The sequence below is a fragment of the Engraulis encrasicolus genome, chromosome 17 (assembly GCF_034702125.1).
Source record: "Engraulis encrasicolus isolate BLACKSEA-1 chromosome 17, IST_EnEncr_1.0, whole genome shotgun sequence".
NCBI lineage: Eukaryota > Metazoa > Chordata > Actinopteri > Clupeiformes > Engraulidae > Engraulis > Engraulis encrasicolus.
The window spans coordinates 24,876,700-24,893,210 of NC_085873.1; the positions used below are offsets into that span (position 1 = coordinate 24,876,700).

The following is a 16,511-nucleotide window of genomic DNA, read 5'->3' on the forward strand; positions in this document are numbered from 1 at the left end:
TCTTTTAAGTCACTCATAGAGATGAAACGATTTACAGAGTTGTGGATGTATGGCTATAGAAATCCATAGAATTTGGTTCAAATAGGGCGGGATGTAGTGCCTCGAGGTGGTTTTTGAGCATTTGTTGGGCTGGTAATCATTAGGAAATCGTCACATCTGGCAACCCTGGGAGAGCGTAAGAGGCACGGGATAGTATTGAGATAGAGGAGGTGGTGGGCAATGTAGGAGAGAATACTACAGGGTAGAAGGGCAGGGTAACTGGGGAGAGGAACAGAGGGATATTATGGGGAGAGGGGGGTCCAAAGAGAGAGATGGGTGGGTGAGATGGGCAGAAGGACAAGGGATTGGGGGAAGCTAGGGAGGGGGAGAACGGTGGGAGACAGAATACGCCAGGGGGTGTGTGAACTACGGTAGGCCTATAGGTAAAGTACTGTATATACAGTATTTATATAACTTACAAACTATATGCACTTTCTTATGTGGCATACAGCATAAAAGTGACCGTGGCCCATTTTCCTCATAAGGCACACATGCCCATTCCATGTACAGCAACATATAAACATTGTATGGAATGTGTATGTTTGCTTACTTACTATGGTAGGTAAATTCTGTACAAGTGGCCCCTTCCTTAGGATTCACAATGGAAGATTTGTATAGCCATGTACAGGGGTTGGAAAAAATAACTGAGACACCTGTCATTTTGTTCCTCTTGCGTCCACAGTTAATCCTGTTGGATGTGGTTCGTCCTTCTTGGTGGTATGCAGACATTAGCTTGGATACGTTGGCTCTTGATACATCACAAAGACTTGCAGTCTCGGTCAAAGATGCAACAGTTACACACGTACCACGAATTTCTCCTTTTTGAACTCTGACTTGTCACCCATAATGTTGTGTGCATTGCCAAATGTTGAGCAAAACTGTGGTCTTACCCTGCTAATTGAACCTCCACACTTTACTTTACTGGTGCAATGTGTCATTAATGAAGATTGGCCAACAGGCTGGTCCACTTATAGCCATGAAACTTCCCACACTAAAATGACAGGTGTCTCAGTTATTTTGTCCAACCCCTGTAAGTCTTGTATGTATCTTTTTTCGTATGGGGAGACTGAGTAGAGGGGTAGTGAGTGAGGGGAGAGGGGGGGGGGGGTAGTAGTGCAGCAGTGTAGGGGCATGGCAGCAGGGCAGGGGTGGGAAAGAGAGGCAGGGGTTGGGAATCTGGGGAGAGGGGGTATGGGCAGGGTTGTGGTTGGGTGCGGAAGAGAGGTGGGAGTCTATGTTGAGAGAGGGAGTGGGTACTGCAGGCCAGGGAAGGGGGCATGGTAACAGGGAGGGCAGGGGTGGGGAGAGGTGAGAGTCTATGGGGAGAGGGTTGATCGGGTGGTGGAGTGGGGGGGGTGGTGGGTTGTTGGTAGAAGAGGAGGGGTACGGCAGGCTATAAGAAGCCTGAGAAATCGGCAGTCGTATCTGCTGTGTGTGCACTGGGGACCCTCTCTCTCTCCCTCTCTGTCCGTCTGTGGTCCTGTGGCTCTTCTTTTCTTTTCCTCTCTTTATTCCTTCTTCTCTTCCTGTCCTTCTGTCTATCGGGCTCTATCTCCTCTCCGGTGGGTGCTTGGTTGGTTGGCATGACGATGTTGGGACGGGCGCTGCTGCGGACGGCGCTGCTACTATGGTTGGCACAGGTCACGCTACAGGGGGGCACAGGTGAGGAAGTGTGTGTGTGTGCGTGTGCGTGCGTGTGTGTGTGTGTGTGTCTGTGCGTGTGTGTGTCTGTGCGTGTGTGTGTGTGTGTGTGCGTGTGCGTGCGTGTGTGTGTGTGTGTGTCTGTGCGTGTGTGTGTCTGTGCGTGTGAAAGAGAGAGAGAGAGCGTATGTGCCAGTTTATTGTGTTTTTGAGGATGTGGCCTGGCCAAGTGTTCAATTGTGTTGCGGCCTGTAAGCCTTGTATCAGTGTGCGTGTGCGTGTGTGTGTGTGTGTGTGTGTGTGTGTGTGTGTGTGTGTGTGTGTGTGTGTGTGTGTGTGTGTGTGTGTGTGTGTGTGTGTGTGTGTGTGTGTGTGTGTGTGCGGGTACTTGTGTGTTCCCATGTGTGCATGTGTATGCCGGTGGCTTAACTAAACAGTGCAATGTGTCAGTTTAACAGAGTGGCGTTGACAGCAATGGCAGTAAGTCATTAGTCTTTCACTGTGGTGTGTGAATGCAGCTGTATGGACAGCCTAGAGAGCAGTGGTTCTATAAGTCTGGCCCCAGAGACCACTGCTGGTCTGTGGGAAAGCTCAAATGAACTGTAAAGCAGACTTCTGCAAAACAAGCTAGCATTGGCTATATTTGTGACATTATTTGAACGGTAAACATATCTAAACTTGTTGTTCCATGAAAACAAGACAGGCCTGTGAGGCATCTGAATTTGCGGCGCCTAAACTTCAATTTGACGTGTTTTGGGTTTTTTTGTCGGGACAAAGTTGCCCTTGGTCTGAAAAAGTTTGAGCTACAAAGCAAGGCAAGAGTTCAATATCAGCTGTGTGGGCGCAGGGCAGAGATAGTCTTTGATTGTATTGGCCCTGTTGCAGCTATGTATGTTGAGTGTTGACACTTTAGTCCTTCACAGTGATGCTACCCCATCTGTCTGGACAGCCTATAAACCCTGGGAACAGTCCTATGGAGGCTAAATGGATATCCTGTAAAGTCAGTGTAGAGTTGAAATGGTGCTATTCTGGACATGCAGAGTCTTAGGCCTTGACCAGAGTGCTGTTGCAGATGTGTGGACAACCAATGAAAAAGGGTAGGGTGCTATATTAGCAGTTGAAGCACCCTATGGAGTCAGGGCAGAATTGGAAAAACTGGTGGTGTATATATGCTTTAAAGCCATAGTGCTGTCCTTGCTGTGTGATTGTCCTATACACCCTTGCCGGAGTGCTGGTCTATACAACAACCTTGCACATCCTATACGGGCCAGAGTGCTATGGAGGCTGTATGGTCATTCAAGGCGCAGTTAGAATGGCTGTGATGCTATCCTTGCTGTACTAAGCACCCTCAAGCCTGTGCAGTAAAAAAAATGCAGTGTTAATTCAACACTTAGAGAGTACTCTGGGACCAAAGACACTCTAGAAGATGTGAAATCAACTTGGGCGAGTGATAGGCCAGAGTGATATCTTTTCTGAACTGAGCTCTTTACTGCCAAGACAGGATTGGATCGCCTACAGTACCTCAGCATATAAATGTGTTGTGGTGTGTGCTTGCTGCTGGTGGAATCTCATTGGTCACTTTGAATGAAAGTGTCTGTATGTAATGTAATGTGATATCAAAACTGTACGACTGGTTATTGATTGTGATTGACTGATGAAATGCAATGCCATGTAATGCCATGTAATGATGACTGACCACACAGAAGGCCTGAGTGTAGTCTGAGCATCTGAGTATGTGGTTTTCGAGATAAATGCATACCTTAAAACTTGAGCAGGAGACTAGTGTAGTTAGAATGAATGCAGCTCCTGCATTGATAGTCTAGCCCTTACAGAACACAATATTGATCATTTAAAAAAATAAATTAAGTCTTATTATTGTTTCTTTTATACCATCTCAGTTGTATTAGATTAATTGAACTGCGTGAAGTGGTGAATTTATTTTGGCCAAAAAAGTAATTGTGAATAGTTTCCTTCAGATGAGATATTGAGAAACAAACTGTTTGTTTGTTATTGTCATTTGCATTCAATGGACTCCAGTTGTTTACAAGTGTCATTTGTGTCAGATTTTGAAATGTGTCCAAGGCAAGCAGATAACTACTACTAACTTTCAGAGGGGGAAAGGTAGCATTGGAAGCTACATCATGCTGAAAGGCTACACCACGTGCTAACAGGGCCAAGCTTTGACTAATGCGTCAGGTCCTAATAGGCCTACTCTTTCATCCCAGCAAGGTACAGGGCTCTAAATTAAAACCAACCAACTTGTCAAATGCTGATGAAATTTCAGTTCGGCAGGTAGAAAAGAACTTACTCACCACTTTGACCCATTAGTGAGTGTGTGTTTGGCTAGTGAGTTTACAGTAATATCTAAAAAAAAAAAAAAAAACCAATTTTGGCTGGTGACGAAAAAAACTAATTTAGAGCACTGAAGGTGATGAATCACCATGGGTAAGGCAGGAGAAAGGTGCAAGACTTACAGTGGCAGTGGCGCGTCAAGGGGATGCAGAGCGACGCGGGCGGGCGACGTACAGTGTGATTTATCACCCTGACAATGCGTCCAGATGTTGTACTTTTTGCGCGCCATTAATGATGTCCGCTGCTGCGCTTGAAACGCAGAGGGTCACCTCCTCCGCATACAGACAGAAAAAATATACTCGTTACTGTCTGTCAGAGCATAGGCTGTCCATGGCAGGGCTCATGCAGCCGGTTTAGGCCCTTACCGACATCTGGATGGCTGTTCTATTTGTTTACCGAACGGGATTGTTTGCAATTCACATGGTAATTGATTTTTCTTTTGCGTTTTATGTAGCCCACACAATGTTGTTTTTTACAGCATGCATTGACCCATTCCGTGGTTCACTGGTCATTCGATGGTTCTACTCTCTTATGGAATGTTTGAAAGATTAATTTCCAATGTTCTACGGCATCCCCAACAAAAAGACAACTGTAGCAGACATCTGCTGTTGAGCTATTGGACGCTTGCATAGCTGCAAGGTGGAAGGCTATCCAAATAGCTTTAACCCAAAGCAGGTTTCGAGGGAGACATCTATCAACTGCTGTCTCCCCGGAAAGAAGATGGAGTAAAAATGCACAGGAAAAAGCTGCTCTCCTCACGCTGGCATTCGCTCTCAGAATGTCGAATGTTCTTGTTAGAAGTAAATTAGCCGGACAAACAGAATCTATACCACACCAGACCAGGTATGTCAGGGGTGGAATAGCGCCAGATCTCCTGGAATCTCCGAGAGGCTCGCGAAACAACCCCGTTTCCCTTTCCGCCCTCGTCGCAGAATATCTTCCTGGTAAATCAAAGAGACTGAATCTTTGGTGTTAGCACCCGTCTGAATTTGACATCTCTTTGCGAGCCCGCTGTTTTACGGTTTGTACACAGACGCTCCATTGATGCGCTTGGCCGACGCTTCAATGCGGCCTCCCCACACACTAGAAAGCGTCCTGAGCTGGCCAGTGGCCATCGCCCACTCTCCTTGACGCTGCGCTTTCATGGCGTTCTCATTTAGCTTTTACTGCGTCCAATGACACGCCACAAGAAGCTCGGCAACATCACAGGCCAGTGCTGTGTCCCATTACGCACGGCCAGTCCTGCCCATTACGCACGTTAATGTCATAAAACATCTTCCGGAGAATACGCACATTGTGACTCTTTCAGAGTGCCCTTCAGGGCACCCCTGATTATGATAGATAGATAGATAGATAGATAGATAGATAGATAGATAGATAGATAGATAGATAGATAGATAGATAGATAGATAGATAGATAGATAGATAGATAGATAGATAGATAGATAGATAGATAGATAGATAGATAGATAGATTACTAAAAGTACAAGAAGTATTATTTGTAGTGAAATGATGGTGAATGGACAAGGCACAGAGAGCAGACAGGAACAGCAGACAGTGGAGTTCACATACTGTACATCCCATACTTTACACCAGGGGTAGGGAACCCATGTCCTGAGGGCCGTGTACGGCCCTTGAGGACACCTTAGCCGACCTCTGATATAATTTTAATTTTATGCGGCTTCACATGAAATGTTACAAATTACATTTGCAACACAATGAAGTTATATTTCAGGGAACCTATAGAGGGGTCTGTTGTAAAGGTGGCCGTCTCACTATAGGCCTAAAGTGCGGGGGGAGTCCTGGTTTGTGTTCATTGTACGGCCCTTGGAGGACTTGTACGGCCCTTGGAGGAATTTGAAGTGGCCCTTCAAATGAAAGGTTCCCTGCTGTACAGCATCACATACTGTACAGTGTGTGCAGCTAACATCCTTGATCCAGCCCAAGACATTCAGCTGATCTGAAATCCGCCTCCCTTGCGCCAATTCTGACCCAATTGTACCCAGTACAGTCTTGGCCAGTAGCTACGTCATGAAATAGACCAGAGACGCAACGTGCGTGTTGACCATTTGTCATGGCCCAGGTTGGAGTCTTCAGTCTTCCAGGCACAAGTTGTCATAGTGCAGTGTCATGGATTAAGGAACATGTGTCGAGACTTAGGAATTAGATGTAATAGCATTTTTAATGAAGTAAATGTCATGTAATATTGTTAAACAGGGAAACCAACTTGGTTTGAGGCATGATATTAATGATAATATCATGATAACAATGTAATAACGGAATAAAAATGTGACTTTCAGGGTACAGACCACACAACGGTGGTGTTGGACGAATGCTCATCCCATCCACAGGTAACTTAATATCAATATTATTGATGATAATGGTGATTTATGTGGCGTCTTGCCAATGGATGTTATTGTCAATATAGTAAAAATTGCAGTGTTAATCCAACACTATTCTATATGTATCCCTTTGATTTTAGTGTTACATTAAATTATTTGATTGTTGAATTAACACTGTCAAGCCAAATATTCTAAAAAAGCATCTCTTTAAGGGTTAAGTGTAGTACCATCACAAATATGTGATTAGAATTTTGCCAAAATGTTGAGTTCTCAGTATGATGTCATAAGTACTGTGCGAGATTTTTTTAACACAGACTTCAATGGGAGGTGTAGAGTGTTCAAGTAAAATTCTAGAAGACCTGGGGGGAAATCCTTACTCCTCAAAGGGTTAAGGTCAACTGGGACCATACTATATTCTCAGAACAGAGTTGAAATAACACTGCAAATATTATGCAAATGTAGTGTTGACTTACATGATGACATATACGTACGTAGGCTACATCTGTCTATCCATGTGTGCTCAATCTTATGGTTGCGGAATGACATAAGTTGACACAAGTCTTATGTAAGGGATGGAGGAATGGCATTCAGTGGAGTGTTTAAATTTCAAATACTTCCCCCCCTGCTCTACCAGAATTTTGAGAACATCAGAGCGTATACTGAGCGTATACTACTGTATCTCTTGCTTGCTAATCGTAAAGGGACATTGTCTCATACCCCTTGTGACTGGACTTCTTTTACAGATCTTTGAAAAGGACCACTATATAACATTTTCAGCTTAGTTAATCCTCTTAACAAGCCAGCGATGCTTAATGAGTCATTATAATGATAAGTCAGTAATTCTCAAACTATGACATTTTCTGGGAGAGTATCCCCAGACCCCCCATCCAAAAATATGTCCTCCTTTTTGCTGTCACGGAGATGGCCACCATACTATCGACGGAACTGTTCACTCTGCTGAAAGCATTCAACTACATAATAGCTTTGTTGCTATGCCCTTGCAAAGAGTCTACAGTAGCCTATTAATTACCATTTTGGTGACAATACGGTTATAACAGAGGCTCTGCGCTAAGGGGTTAATTACCATCGTTTTCATTACACACTGTAGGCCTACCATTTTTTTCTTAATGGCGACTATGTTGGTGTGTGTCCTATGTTTCTGGTATGCGCCTTAGTTCTATGTTTCTGGTAATGCGCCTTATTTCTATGTATTATTCTATGTCAGACTCAGTCCTGTTGTTTGTTTCTTCACCAGCTCATCTGGGCCCACAGGCAGCTAATGGCTATGGCGCTAACGGCTACGCAGCTAAAGGTTACATGAAGGGCAACGGTGAGTGACAAGATGGCTGGCAGAGTTTTTTAATGTACCTTTTTTGGGGCTTTTACAATGAACTACTCAGACAGGGCAGTGAGAGAGAGACAGGAAACAAGTGGTTAGAGACAGATTGGGAAGGATCAGGAGATTACTTCGGGTCAGAGTCAAACTTGGGTCTCCAAAGTAATGATGAGGTTCCTTAGCCCAAAGATCCCAATCAAATCTCACGCACATCCAAATAAGACTTGTTTCGGGTGCAGATTCAAAGTCCATAGGCAATGAAAAACCGGTGAGCTCCCATTTAATCCATTTTATTTCTGGGTGACGTTTCGGGCCATCCTGGTCCTTCCTCAGTCTGAGGCATTGTGCCTCAGTTGGCTAAGGTGCCACACCATTTATCCAGGGAGGGACCTGGGTTCGATTCCCATCTGAGGTCATTTCCTGACCTTGTCCAATAGAGTTAAGTTTTCCATGACTGTTACGGTGTTCTACTGGTTGGACGGCGTGCATTGCTTGAAATGTCACATTAAATCATAAAACCCCAACATGGAGACAAACATTTGTAGAGTTAATTAAAGGGACACTGTGCGAGATTTTTAGTTGTTTATTTCCAGAATTCATGCTGCCCATTCACTAATGTTACCTTTTTCATGAATACTTACCACCACCATCAAATTCTAAGTAGGCCTATTCATTATGACTAGAAAAAATGCACTTTTCATACATGAAAAGGGGGATCTCCTCCATGGTCCGCCATTTTGAATGTCCAAAAATAGCCATTTTTAGCTGCACAAATGACTCTACTTGGATGGACCATACTAGGAAATATTTGTGTATTACTTAGTAAACTTTCATGTAAAGATCAAATTTCGCAATAGGCAGCCCAGTTTCAATGAGCAGCACCTTTTTTGACCATTTCCTGCACAGCGTACCTTTAATGATTTACTAAGAGCTGAGAAAGACCATAACATATCTGCTATTACAAAATCTTATATTCACTCAGTAGTCCAGTCCCCGGTGTGTACATGACTCACAGATCAACATGGTGTCAATATGTCACATTGTGCCTTTGTATTTCTCTTTCAGGTTATGGTCCTGTCCCTCTTTCCAATGGCAATGGACACGGAGGTATGCCTAATGGCAAGAACTCTCTTTTATGTACTGATAAGGATGTAACTGTAGCCAGTCAATTGTGAGGTGTGTGTGTGTGTGTGTGTGTGTGTGTGTGTGTGTGTGTGTGTGTGTGTGTGTGTGTGTGTGTGTGTGTGTGTGTGTGTGTGTGTGTGTGTGTGTGTGTGTGTGTGTGTGTGTGTGTGTGTGTGTGTGTGTACTGCATGCATTGGGGTGTGTGTAAATGTGTGTGAAGACCTGCGGTATGCATCATAATGCGGTCTATCTAAGGGCGATAAAGTGTCATAATGTGCTCATGCTTATACAGTATCTTCACAGTAATGCCGAAGTCGAAGTGCTATGAACTGCTATGCATACTCACTGGCTTCTGTTCATGTGTTCAAGTGCACACACATATGTCTGAAGGTGTGTGCGTGTGTGTGTGTGTGTGTGTGTGTGTGTGTGTGTGTGTGTGTGTGTGTGCGTGTGTGTGTGTGTGTGTGTGTGTTTGTGTTTGTGTTTGTGTGCGTGCGTGTGTGTGTGTGCACGCACATGTGTGCGTGGTTCTGCGTGTGTGTGCATACCTACATATTTCTGGAGTTGTGAGGTCCAAACGGGGATACTAGATAAAAGGGACCTTGTGAGGACATTTTGATGGCTGTACTGTCTCCTTATGTCCTTTCTGTTTCAGGTTATGGAGCTGCTCCCGTTGCTGCTGCCAATGGACATGGAGCTAAACCCAACGGTAAGAGTTGACATTTTATTTTATATTATTTACGTACTGATAATTATGGTTTAGTAGTGTGATGGAGTGGCCATCACTAGGGTTGTGGGTACGCTCTGACTAAAGCAGCCTGGCTCTTTGGTGTAACGATCAGACCCCCAGTTTGGCACCCCAGAAGGTCAGGGTTCGAGTCCCAGAGGGGCAACTCTACTCTTCTTCACTACAAGTAGCAATTCAACTGTGTATGTATGTCTGTGCTCTCAAGTCTTACTGTGTTGTCTTCTCCTTTTCGTTTCAGGTTACGGTGCTGTCCCTCTTGCTGCCGCCAATGGACACGGAGCTAAACCCAACGGTAATTACTGTGTGTGTGTGTGTGTGTGTGTGTGTGTGTGTGTGTGTGTGTGTGTGTGTGTGTGTGTGTGTGTGTGTGTGTGTGTGCATTAGATCATGACCCTGCTCCTAACGATCTTGGGTTTTTTTCTTGTTTCAGGTTACGGTGCTGCTCCTGTTGCTGCTGCCAATGGACACGGAGCTAAACCCAACGGTAGGAGTTGATATGATTATCGTAGTTGACATTATTACCGTACTGATCATTATGTAACAGTGGCAATTCAACTGTGTGTATGTGTGTGTGTGTGTGTGCTTGCGCCTCTTGTGTGCGTGTGTGCGCCGTGTTCTTGTGTGCGTGCACGTGTGTGCGTGCTTGCATGCCCGCACGCGTCTGTGTGTGTGTGCGCATGTTTGTAAGTGTGTGTGTATGTCTGTGTGTGCATTAGAGAATGAACCTAGTCTTGCCCTCTCTTTGTCAGGTTATGGTGCTGCTCCGGTTGCTGCTGCCAATGGACATGGAGCTAAACCCAACGGTAAGCACTCACATTTATTATCACAGTGATATTATGTAAAAGTAGCAATTCAACCGTGTGTGTGTGTGTGTGTGTGTGTGTGTGTGTGTGTGTGTGTGTGTGTGTGTGTGTGTGTGTGTGTGTGTGTGTGTGTGTGTGTGTGTGTGTCTGTGTGTCTGTGTGTGTGTGTGTGTGTGTGTGTGTGTGTGTGTGTGTGTGTGTGGGTGTGGGTGTGTGTGTGTGTGTGTGTGTGTGTGTGTGTGTGTGTGTGTGTGTGTGTGTGTGTGTGTGTGTGTGTGTGTTTACATTAGACAATGAACCTGGTCCTAAAATATCCTCTTTGTTTTAGGTTATGGAGCTGCCCCTGTCGCTGCTGCCAATGGATACGGAGCTAAACCCAACGGTAGGCTACATGTCACACCAGTAACCAGTAGCGTGTGTGTGTGTGTGTGTGTGTGTGTGTGTGTGTGTGTGTGTGTGTGTGTGTGTGTGTGTGTGTGTGTGTGTGTGTGTGTGTGTGTGTGTGTGTGTGTGTGTGTGTGTGTGTGTGTGTGTGTGTGTGCGCGCGTTTGTTCTTGTGTGCCTGCATGCTTGCATTCTTGTGTTTGTGCGTGCGTTTGTTCTTGTGTGCCTGCATGCTTGCATTCTTGTGTTCGTTTGTGCTTTTGTGAGAGTCTGTGTGTGTGTGTGTGTGTGTGTGTGTGTGTGTGTGTGTGTGTGTGTGTGTGTGTGTGTGTGTGTGTGTGTGTGTGTGTGTGTGTGTGTGTGTGTGTGTGTGTGTGTGTGTGTGTGTGTGTGTGTGTGTGCGTGCGTGCATTAGCCAATAAATCTAGTCCTAAAAAACCCCTCTTCGTTTCAGGTTATGGAGCTGCTCCTGTGGCTGCTGCCAATGGACATGGAGCTAAACCCAACGGTAAGGATTCAAATTCAAAGGAGAATTCCAGCAGATTTCAACACATATCTCAGCTGTTTGCATAAGGCTGTCAGTAGCACAAAATCTGAAAATAACTCATACAGGCTACGCTTAGTGGGGCTTTTGCATGGATTTCCACCAAAAGGGTTCAGAACAGGTGTAGCCTTAGACCAAAAAACTGTGGCCCTGGGCCCACTGATGAATACCCACCCACAGCCTTCTGTTCATGTGTTCAAGTGCACACAAACATGTGACATAGACATGGACCAAAACTGTGCGCTGAGGCCCACTGATGGGCCCTTATGGTAGTGGGCCTTGATATCATTTTCTAAAAAAAAATCAAAATAATATTTGTGTATGTGTTGCTGTTGACTATTTGTTTGAGTTGTATAGTTTCATTGGGCAGAGGTGGGCCCAGAACATTTGTGAAAATTTCAAGAAACCAACCATGAATCTGACTTCTCAGATTAAATGTCCCAAAGCAGACCCACGGACCTCGCTATCCTCTGTACTGAGACACACCGAGTTGCTTCTGCCTTTAGACGATCCAACTTAGTAGGCAAAAATAGTTTTGCTTGGCGAATTGGTGTAGCTCTCAGCTATCTGAACCATGCAATTTCAGGTTAATATTTTCATGTTTTAGTCTGACATGGGTAAGTTCATTATTTTAGCCTCTGAGTGTTGAAATGTCATTCGAAGGGAATGGCCATGCTAACTGACTCTTTGAAATTGAACGCAGTGACAATGCAAAATAATTTGTAAATGCCTTAATGTGCCTTTCAGGGTATGGCAGACCTCCGGTTGTGGCCAATGGACATGGTGGCAAACCCCTCGGTCAGTAGTTACACTTACATTTAATATAATGTATTATTTAGGCTCTTGCATTTATTATTTTTTCTCATTTCAAATGTAGATATGGTGTATATTATATTGCTTTAGATTTAAAAGAATGTTATGAAGTCTGTTGAGGTCTCTAACCTTGTTGTCACCAAAATTGTAATGACCAAGTCTTAATCTGTTACTTAAAGGGGTATGCCACTATTTTGGGGCTTAGTAAGGTTAAAATCATTGGCTGGGGTTTGTAAAGGTGGTAAAGTGTCTTATTTTTCATGTTTCAAGCGTTGTCTTGCTACAAGACAAGTTAAAAGAGGGAATATGTCGCTAAGCTAGTGAAAGTCAATGGATCCGTGTAGCAGCATACACGGATCCATTGACTTTCACTAGCTTAGCGACATGCTCCCTCTTTTAACTTGTCTTAAAGCAAGGCAACGGCTTAAATGAAAAATAAGACACTTTACCACCTTTATAAACCCCAGCCAACGATTTTAACTCTATTAAGCCCCAAAATCCCCTTTAAAGGCTCTTGGGAATGTCATAACGATGTTGTTATGATGTAGTCAAAAGTCAAAAGAGTCAACGGTGGGCCATTTGCACAATAAGGCTATGGCACTTGGGGGCATTGTTCAGCCTGTGCATGTTATGATCTGCGATATACTCTGGTGATAGTCACGGAAATAGTATACTGTACTAGTGTGTGTAATAATATTTTGGGTATATTATGTGACATACTGTACTGTATGTGCACTGATTGCATGTATTTGTGTGTCTGCTCTAGGTTATGGTGCCAAGCCAAACGGTAAGAGGATGGATATGTGTTTGAATGTATTTGTGTTTTGTGTATTGTGTTTATGCGTACATTACAAAACGACAGCATAATGTAACAGTCGTAATATTTTTACTTCTCTCAGGTTACGGTGCTGTCCCTCTTGCTGCCACCAATGGACAAGGAGCTAAACCCAACGGTAATTGCTGTGTGTGTGTGTGTGTGTGTGTGTGTGTGTGTGTGTGTGTGTGTGTGTGTGTGTGTGTGTGTGTGTGTGTGTGTGTGTGTGTGTGTGTGTGTGTGTGTGTGTGTGTGTGTGTGTGTGCATTAGATCATGACTCTGGTCCTAATAGTCTTCTTTTTTTTTTTCTTGTTTCAGGTTATGGTGCTGCTCCTGTTGCTGTCGCCAATGGACACGGAGCTAAACCCAACGGTAGGAGTTGACATTATTATACTGATCATTACGTAACAGCAGTAATCAACCCTGAGTGTGTGTGTGTATGTGTGTGTGTGTGTGTGTGTTTGTGTGTGTGTGTGTGTGTGTGTGTGTGTGTGTGTGTGTGTGTGTGTGTGTGTGTGTGTGTGTGTGTGTGTGTGTGTGTGTGTGTGTGTGTGTGTGTGTGTGTGTGTGTGTGTGTGTGTGTGTGTGTGTGTGTGTGTTGTGCGTGTGTGTGCATACATACATATTTCTGTAGTTCCAAAATGCATTCCAAATGGGGAATCTAGATAAAAGGGACCTTGTGAGGACATTTTGATGGCTCTAATGTCTCCTTATGTCCTTTCTATTTCAGGTTACGGTGCTGCTCCCGTTGCTGCCGCCAATGGACACGGAGCTAAACCCAACGGTAATTATAACTGATACCTTCTTATTTGTGTTGCGTCATCATGGGTATGCATTTTAAGCAAGTATGTGTGTATATGTGTGTGTGTGTGTGCGTATGCGTGCGCACATACCGGTATGTGTGTGTGTGCGTGTTTGAGCGTGTGTTTGAGTGTGTGTGTGTGTGTGCATGTGTTTGTTAACAGTGTCTTGTGTCCTCCCTCCCAGGTAACGGTGCTGCTGCTCCTGCATCTGCTGCTGCTAACGTGGTTAAAGGCAATGGTAAGTAGAACACACACACACACACACGCACACACACACACACACACACACACACACACACACACACACACACACACACACACACACACACACACACACACACACACACACACACACACACACACACACACACACACACACACACACACACACACACACACACAGTCATACGGAAATAGATAAGCAAGAAGGATACAAATCTTTGTACAGTTGGTCGGTCTCTGCAATCATCAACATTATTAACACCTTTGCACAGAGCCTCTTTTATAACCATATTGTCACTGAAATTGTAATGACCAAGTCTTGGACTGTTACTTAAGGCTCTACGCAATGTCATAGCCATGTTGCAAACATGTAATTAAGTCTTTCAGTAAAGAGTGAACGGGCACACCGACGAGCTCATCTGCACAGATTTTCCTAATTTTCCTGGATGTGGAGGGGTGGCATGTATGTGGATGGGTCTGGCTTGTCACGTCCTTGAAAGACCCGAGAGCCACAGAGAGACACAGAGAGACACAGAGAGCAGAGTGAGAGCCGAGTGAGATCTGAGGCACACTGAAGGCCTTTGATGAGGAACGGAATGTGACAGAGTGCTGGGAAGAGTCTGAGTCCTCTGTTAACCGCTAGCTAACAGCGCAATAGCGTCTCCTAGCAACGCGGCATTTTCTAACTGGCGCAATGACGTCTGCTAGCCACTCTTGACTTTTTTAGGTAAAAGACAGGTGCTGTGTTCCAATACTCATACTTACCGACCATTCCGCACTGTGTATGCAAGTTGTTCCATTTCTAATCGCGGCGGTGAAGTGTACTGTAAACTACCTGGATAACGCCCCCCAAAACAGCCAATTTTGAAGTGTGGAGTTACTGTGCACTTTTCACACTCAACGGCCGCCATGTTTGTTACGTAGTTGAGTGTCAGATCTGTCAAACTGCCGACACTCCGTAATAACGGCATAGTTTTGATTCCAAAGACAATCGCTGTGTATAAGAGGCAGGGGTAACTTAAAAAAGTGTCAACATAACGAACAGTGTCTTCCGTGATGAATTGTATATTGGCGGTTGATAAACTTTGATGACACGCGACAACCGTCATTTCCGTTAAGTGTATCAGACAGAACGGGAATCGTAACGTACTCACCTCATGAATCACGGAGGGCGGAAAGTGTACTTCACTGCACTTAAACAAGGTACACAGTACACAGGACGAGTAATGGAACACACCAAGGGTTTGCAAATATTAGGCTACATAGCCTATACTATTGATATGGTAGCCTATATTAGCCTATATGGTAGCCTACGCTATTGACATGTTAATGATTATGTTTTTCCCTACAGGTCAAGCTGCTGCACCTGTTGCAGCTAACACCCAGGGACGCAAACCCAACGGTACGGATACAGTTAGGATAATAATGCGATTTCATTAACTTTAACTCCAGCCATCAGTTTTGCAGGTCAAAATTACACCAATTGTTTCTATTACTTGGCTAGAGGGACTTACTTTCTATTACTTTGGCTAGCTAATTAAGCTATGTTAAGCTAGCTAAAATTACACCTATACACAAATCTGGAGACAACAACGATCTAAATAACTACAGACCAATTTCCATACTACCCTCCCTCTCAAAAATATATGAAAAAATAGTGCACACTAGATTATATAAATACATAGAAAAGTACAATATCCTGGACACATCACAATATGGCTTCAGAAAAAAATAGAACCACAGACATGGCTGTACTAGACCTGATAGAAAAAGTAAATGACGCATTTGAAAAAGGGGAAATTGCAATCGGTGTCTTCTTAGACCTATCCAAAGCATTTGATACAATAAACCTTAACATACTACTGGACAAACTCAGCTTCTATGGCATTAGAGGAATCGCATTGAAATGGTTCAATAGTTACTTGTATGGGAGAAAGCAGTATGTGAGTATAAAAGGATCTAACTCCACTGAACAAATCACAAAACATGGGGTTCCACAAGGATCCATACTGGGACCATTACTATACATAATATATATGAATGACTTTACCAACTGCACAGACACCCTCAAGAAAGTACTATTTGCAGACGATACAAACCTCCTTCATTCACACCATGACCCATCAGAGCTAGAAACAATAACAAACACAGAGATTGAAAAAGTTAATATATGGCTGAAATGTAACAAACTATCATTAAACACCAAAAAAACCAACTTCATAATATTTAGATCAAATAAAAACAGAAAACAAACAGAAAACGTATGCCTGAACATTGACGGCCACAATATAAATAGAGTAGAACACACAAAATTCCTTGGGATTCACATAGATGAAAAACTAAACTTTAAACACCACACTGATCTACTGACAAAAAAGCTATCCATGTACTCTGGCTTGTTCTACAAACTACGATATCACCTACCAAGCTCAGCACTACTCATCCTTTACAGATCACTCTTTGAACCACATCTACATTACTGCAATATTATATGGTGTAACACCTACCCAAGCTACCTACACAAACTTCAATGCCTACAAAAGA

At 43.9% G+C, this 16,511-nt stretch overlaps 1 protein-coding gene across 1 annotated transcript; it reads left to right on the top strand.

Moving 5' to 3' along the window:
• The first annotated feature begins 1,485 nt into the window (after window positions 1-1,485).
• On the top strand, window positions 1,486-15,390 carry LOC134466962 (uncharacterized). Its single transcript, XM_063220889.1, has 16 exons — window positions 1,486-1,701; window positions 6,333-6,383; window positions 7,630-7,704; window positions 8,776-8,817; window positions 9,491-9,544; window positions 9,822-9,886; window positions 10,014-10,067; window positions 10,333-10,386; window positions 10,715-10,768; window positions 11,225-11,278; window positions 12,062-12,112; window positions 12,894-12,914; window positions 13,261-13,314; window positions 13,673-13,726; window positions 13,930-13,983; window positions 15,319-15,390. The coding sequence occupies exons 1-16, from the start codon at window positions 1,623-1,625 to the stop codon at window positions 15,388-15,390; spliced, it is 888 nt and encodes a 295-aa protein (XP_063076959.1). The 5' UTR covers window positions 1,486-1,622.
• The last annotated feature ends 1,121 nt before the right edge of the window (window positions 15,391-16,511 follow it).

What these genes read in the sequence shown, in the direction of transcription:
- LOC134466962 (XM_063220889.1), top strand. Translation starts at nt 1,623, where the DNA reads ATGACGATGTTGGGACGGGCGCTGCTGCGGACGGCGCTGCTACTATGG. An exon ending in ATACGGAGCTAAACCCAACG is followed by an intron (nt 10,769 to 11,224) that starts GTAGGCTACATG and finishes TCTTCGTTTCAG; the next exon opens with GTTATGGAGCTGCTCCTGTG. An exon ending in TTATGGTGCCAAGCCAAACG is followed by an intron (nt 12,915 to 13,260) that starts GTAAGAGGATGG and finishes TTCTTGTTTCAG; the next exon opens with GTTATGGTGCTGCTCCTGTT.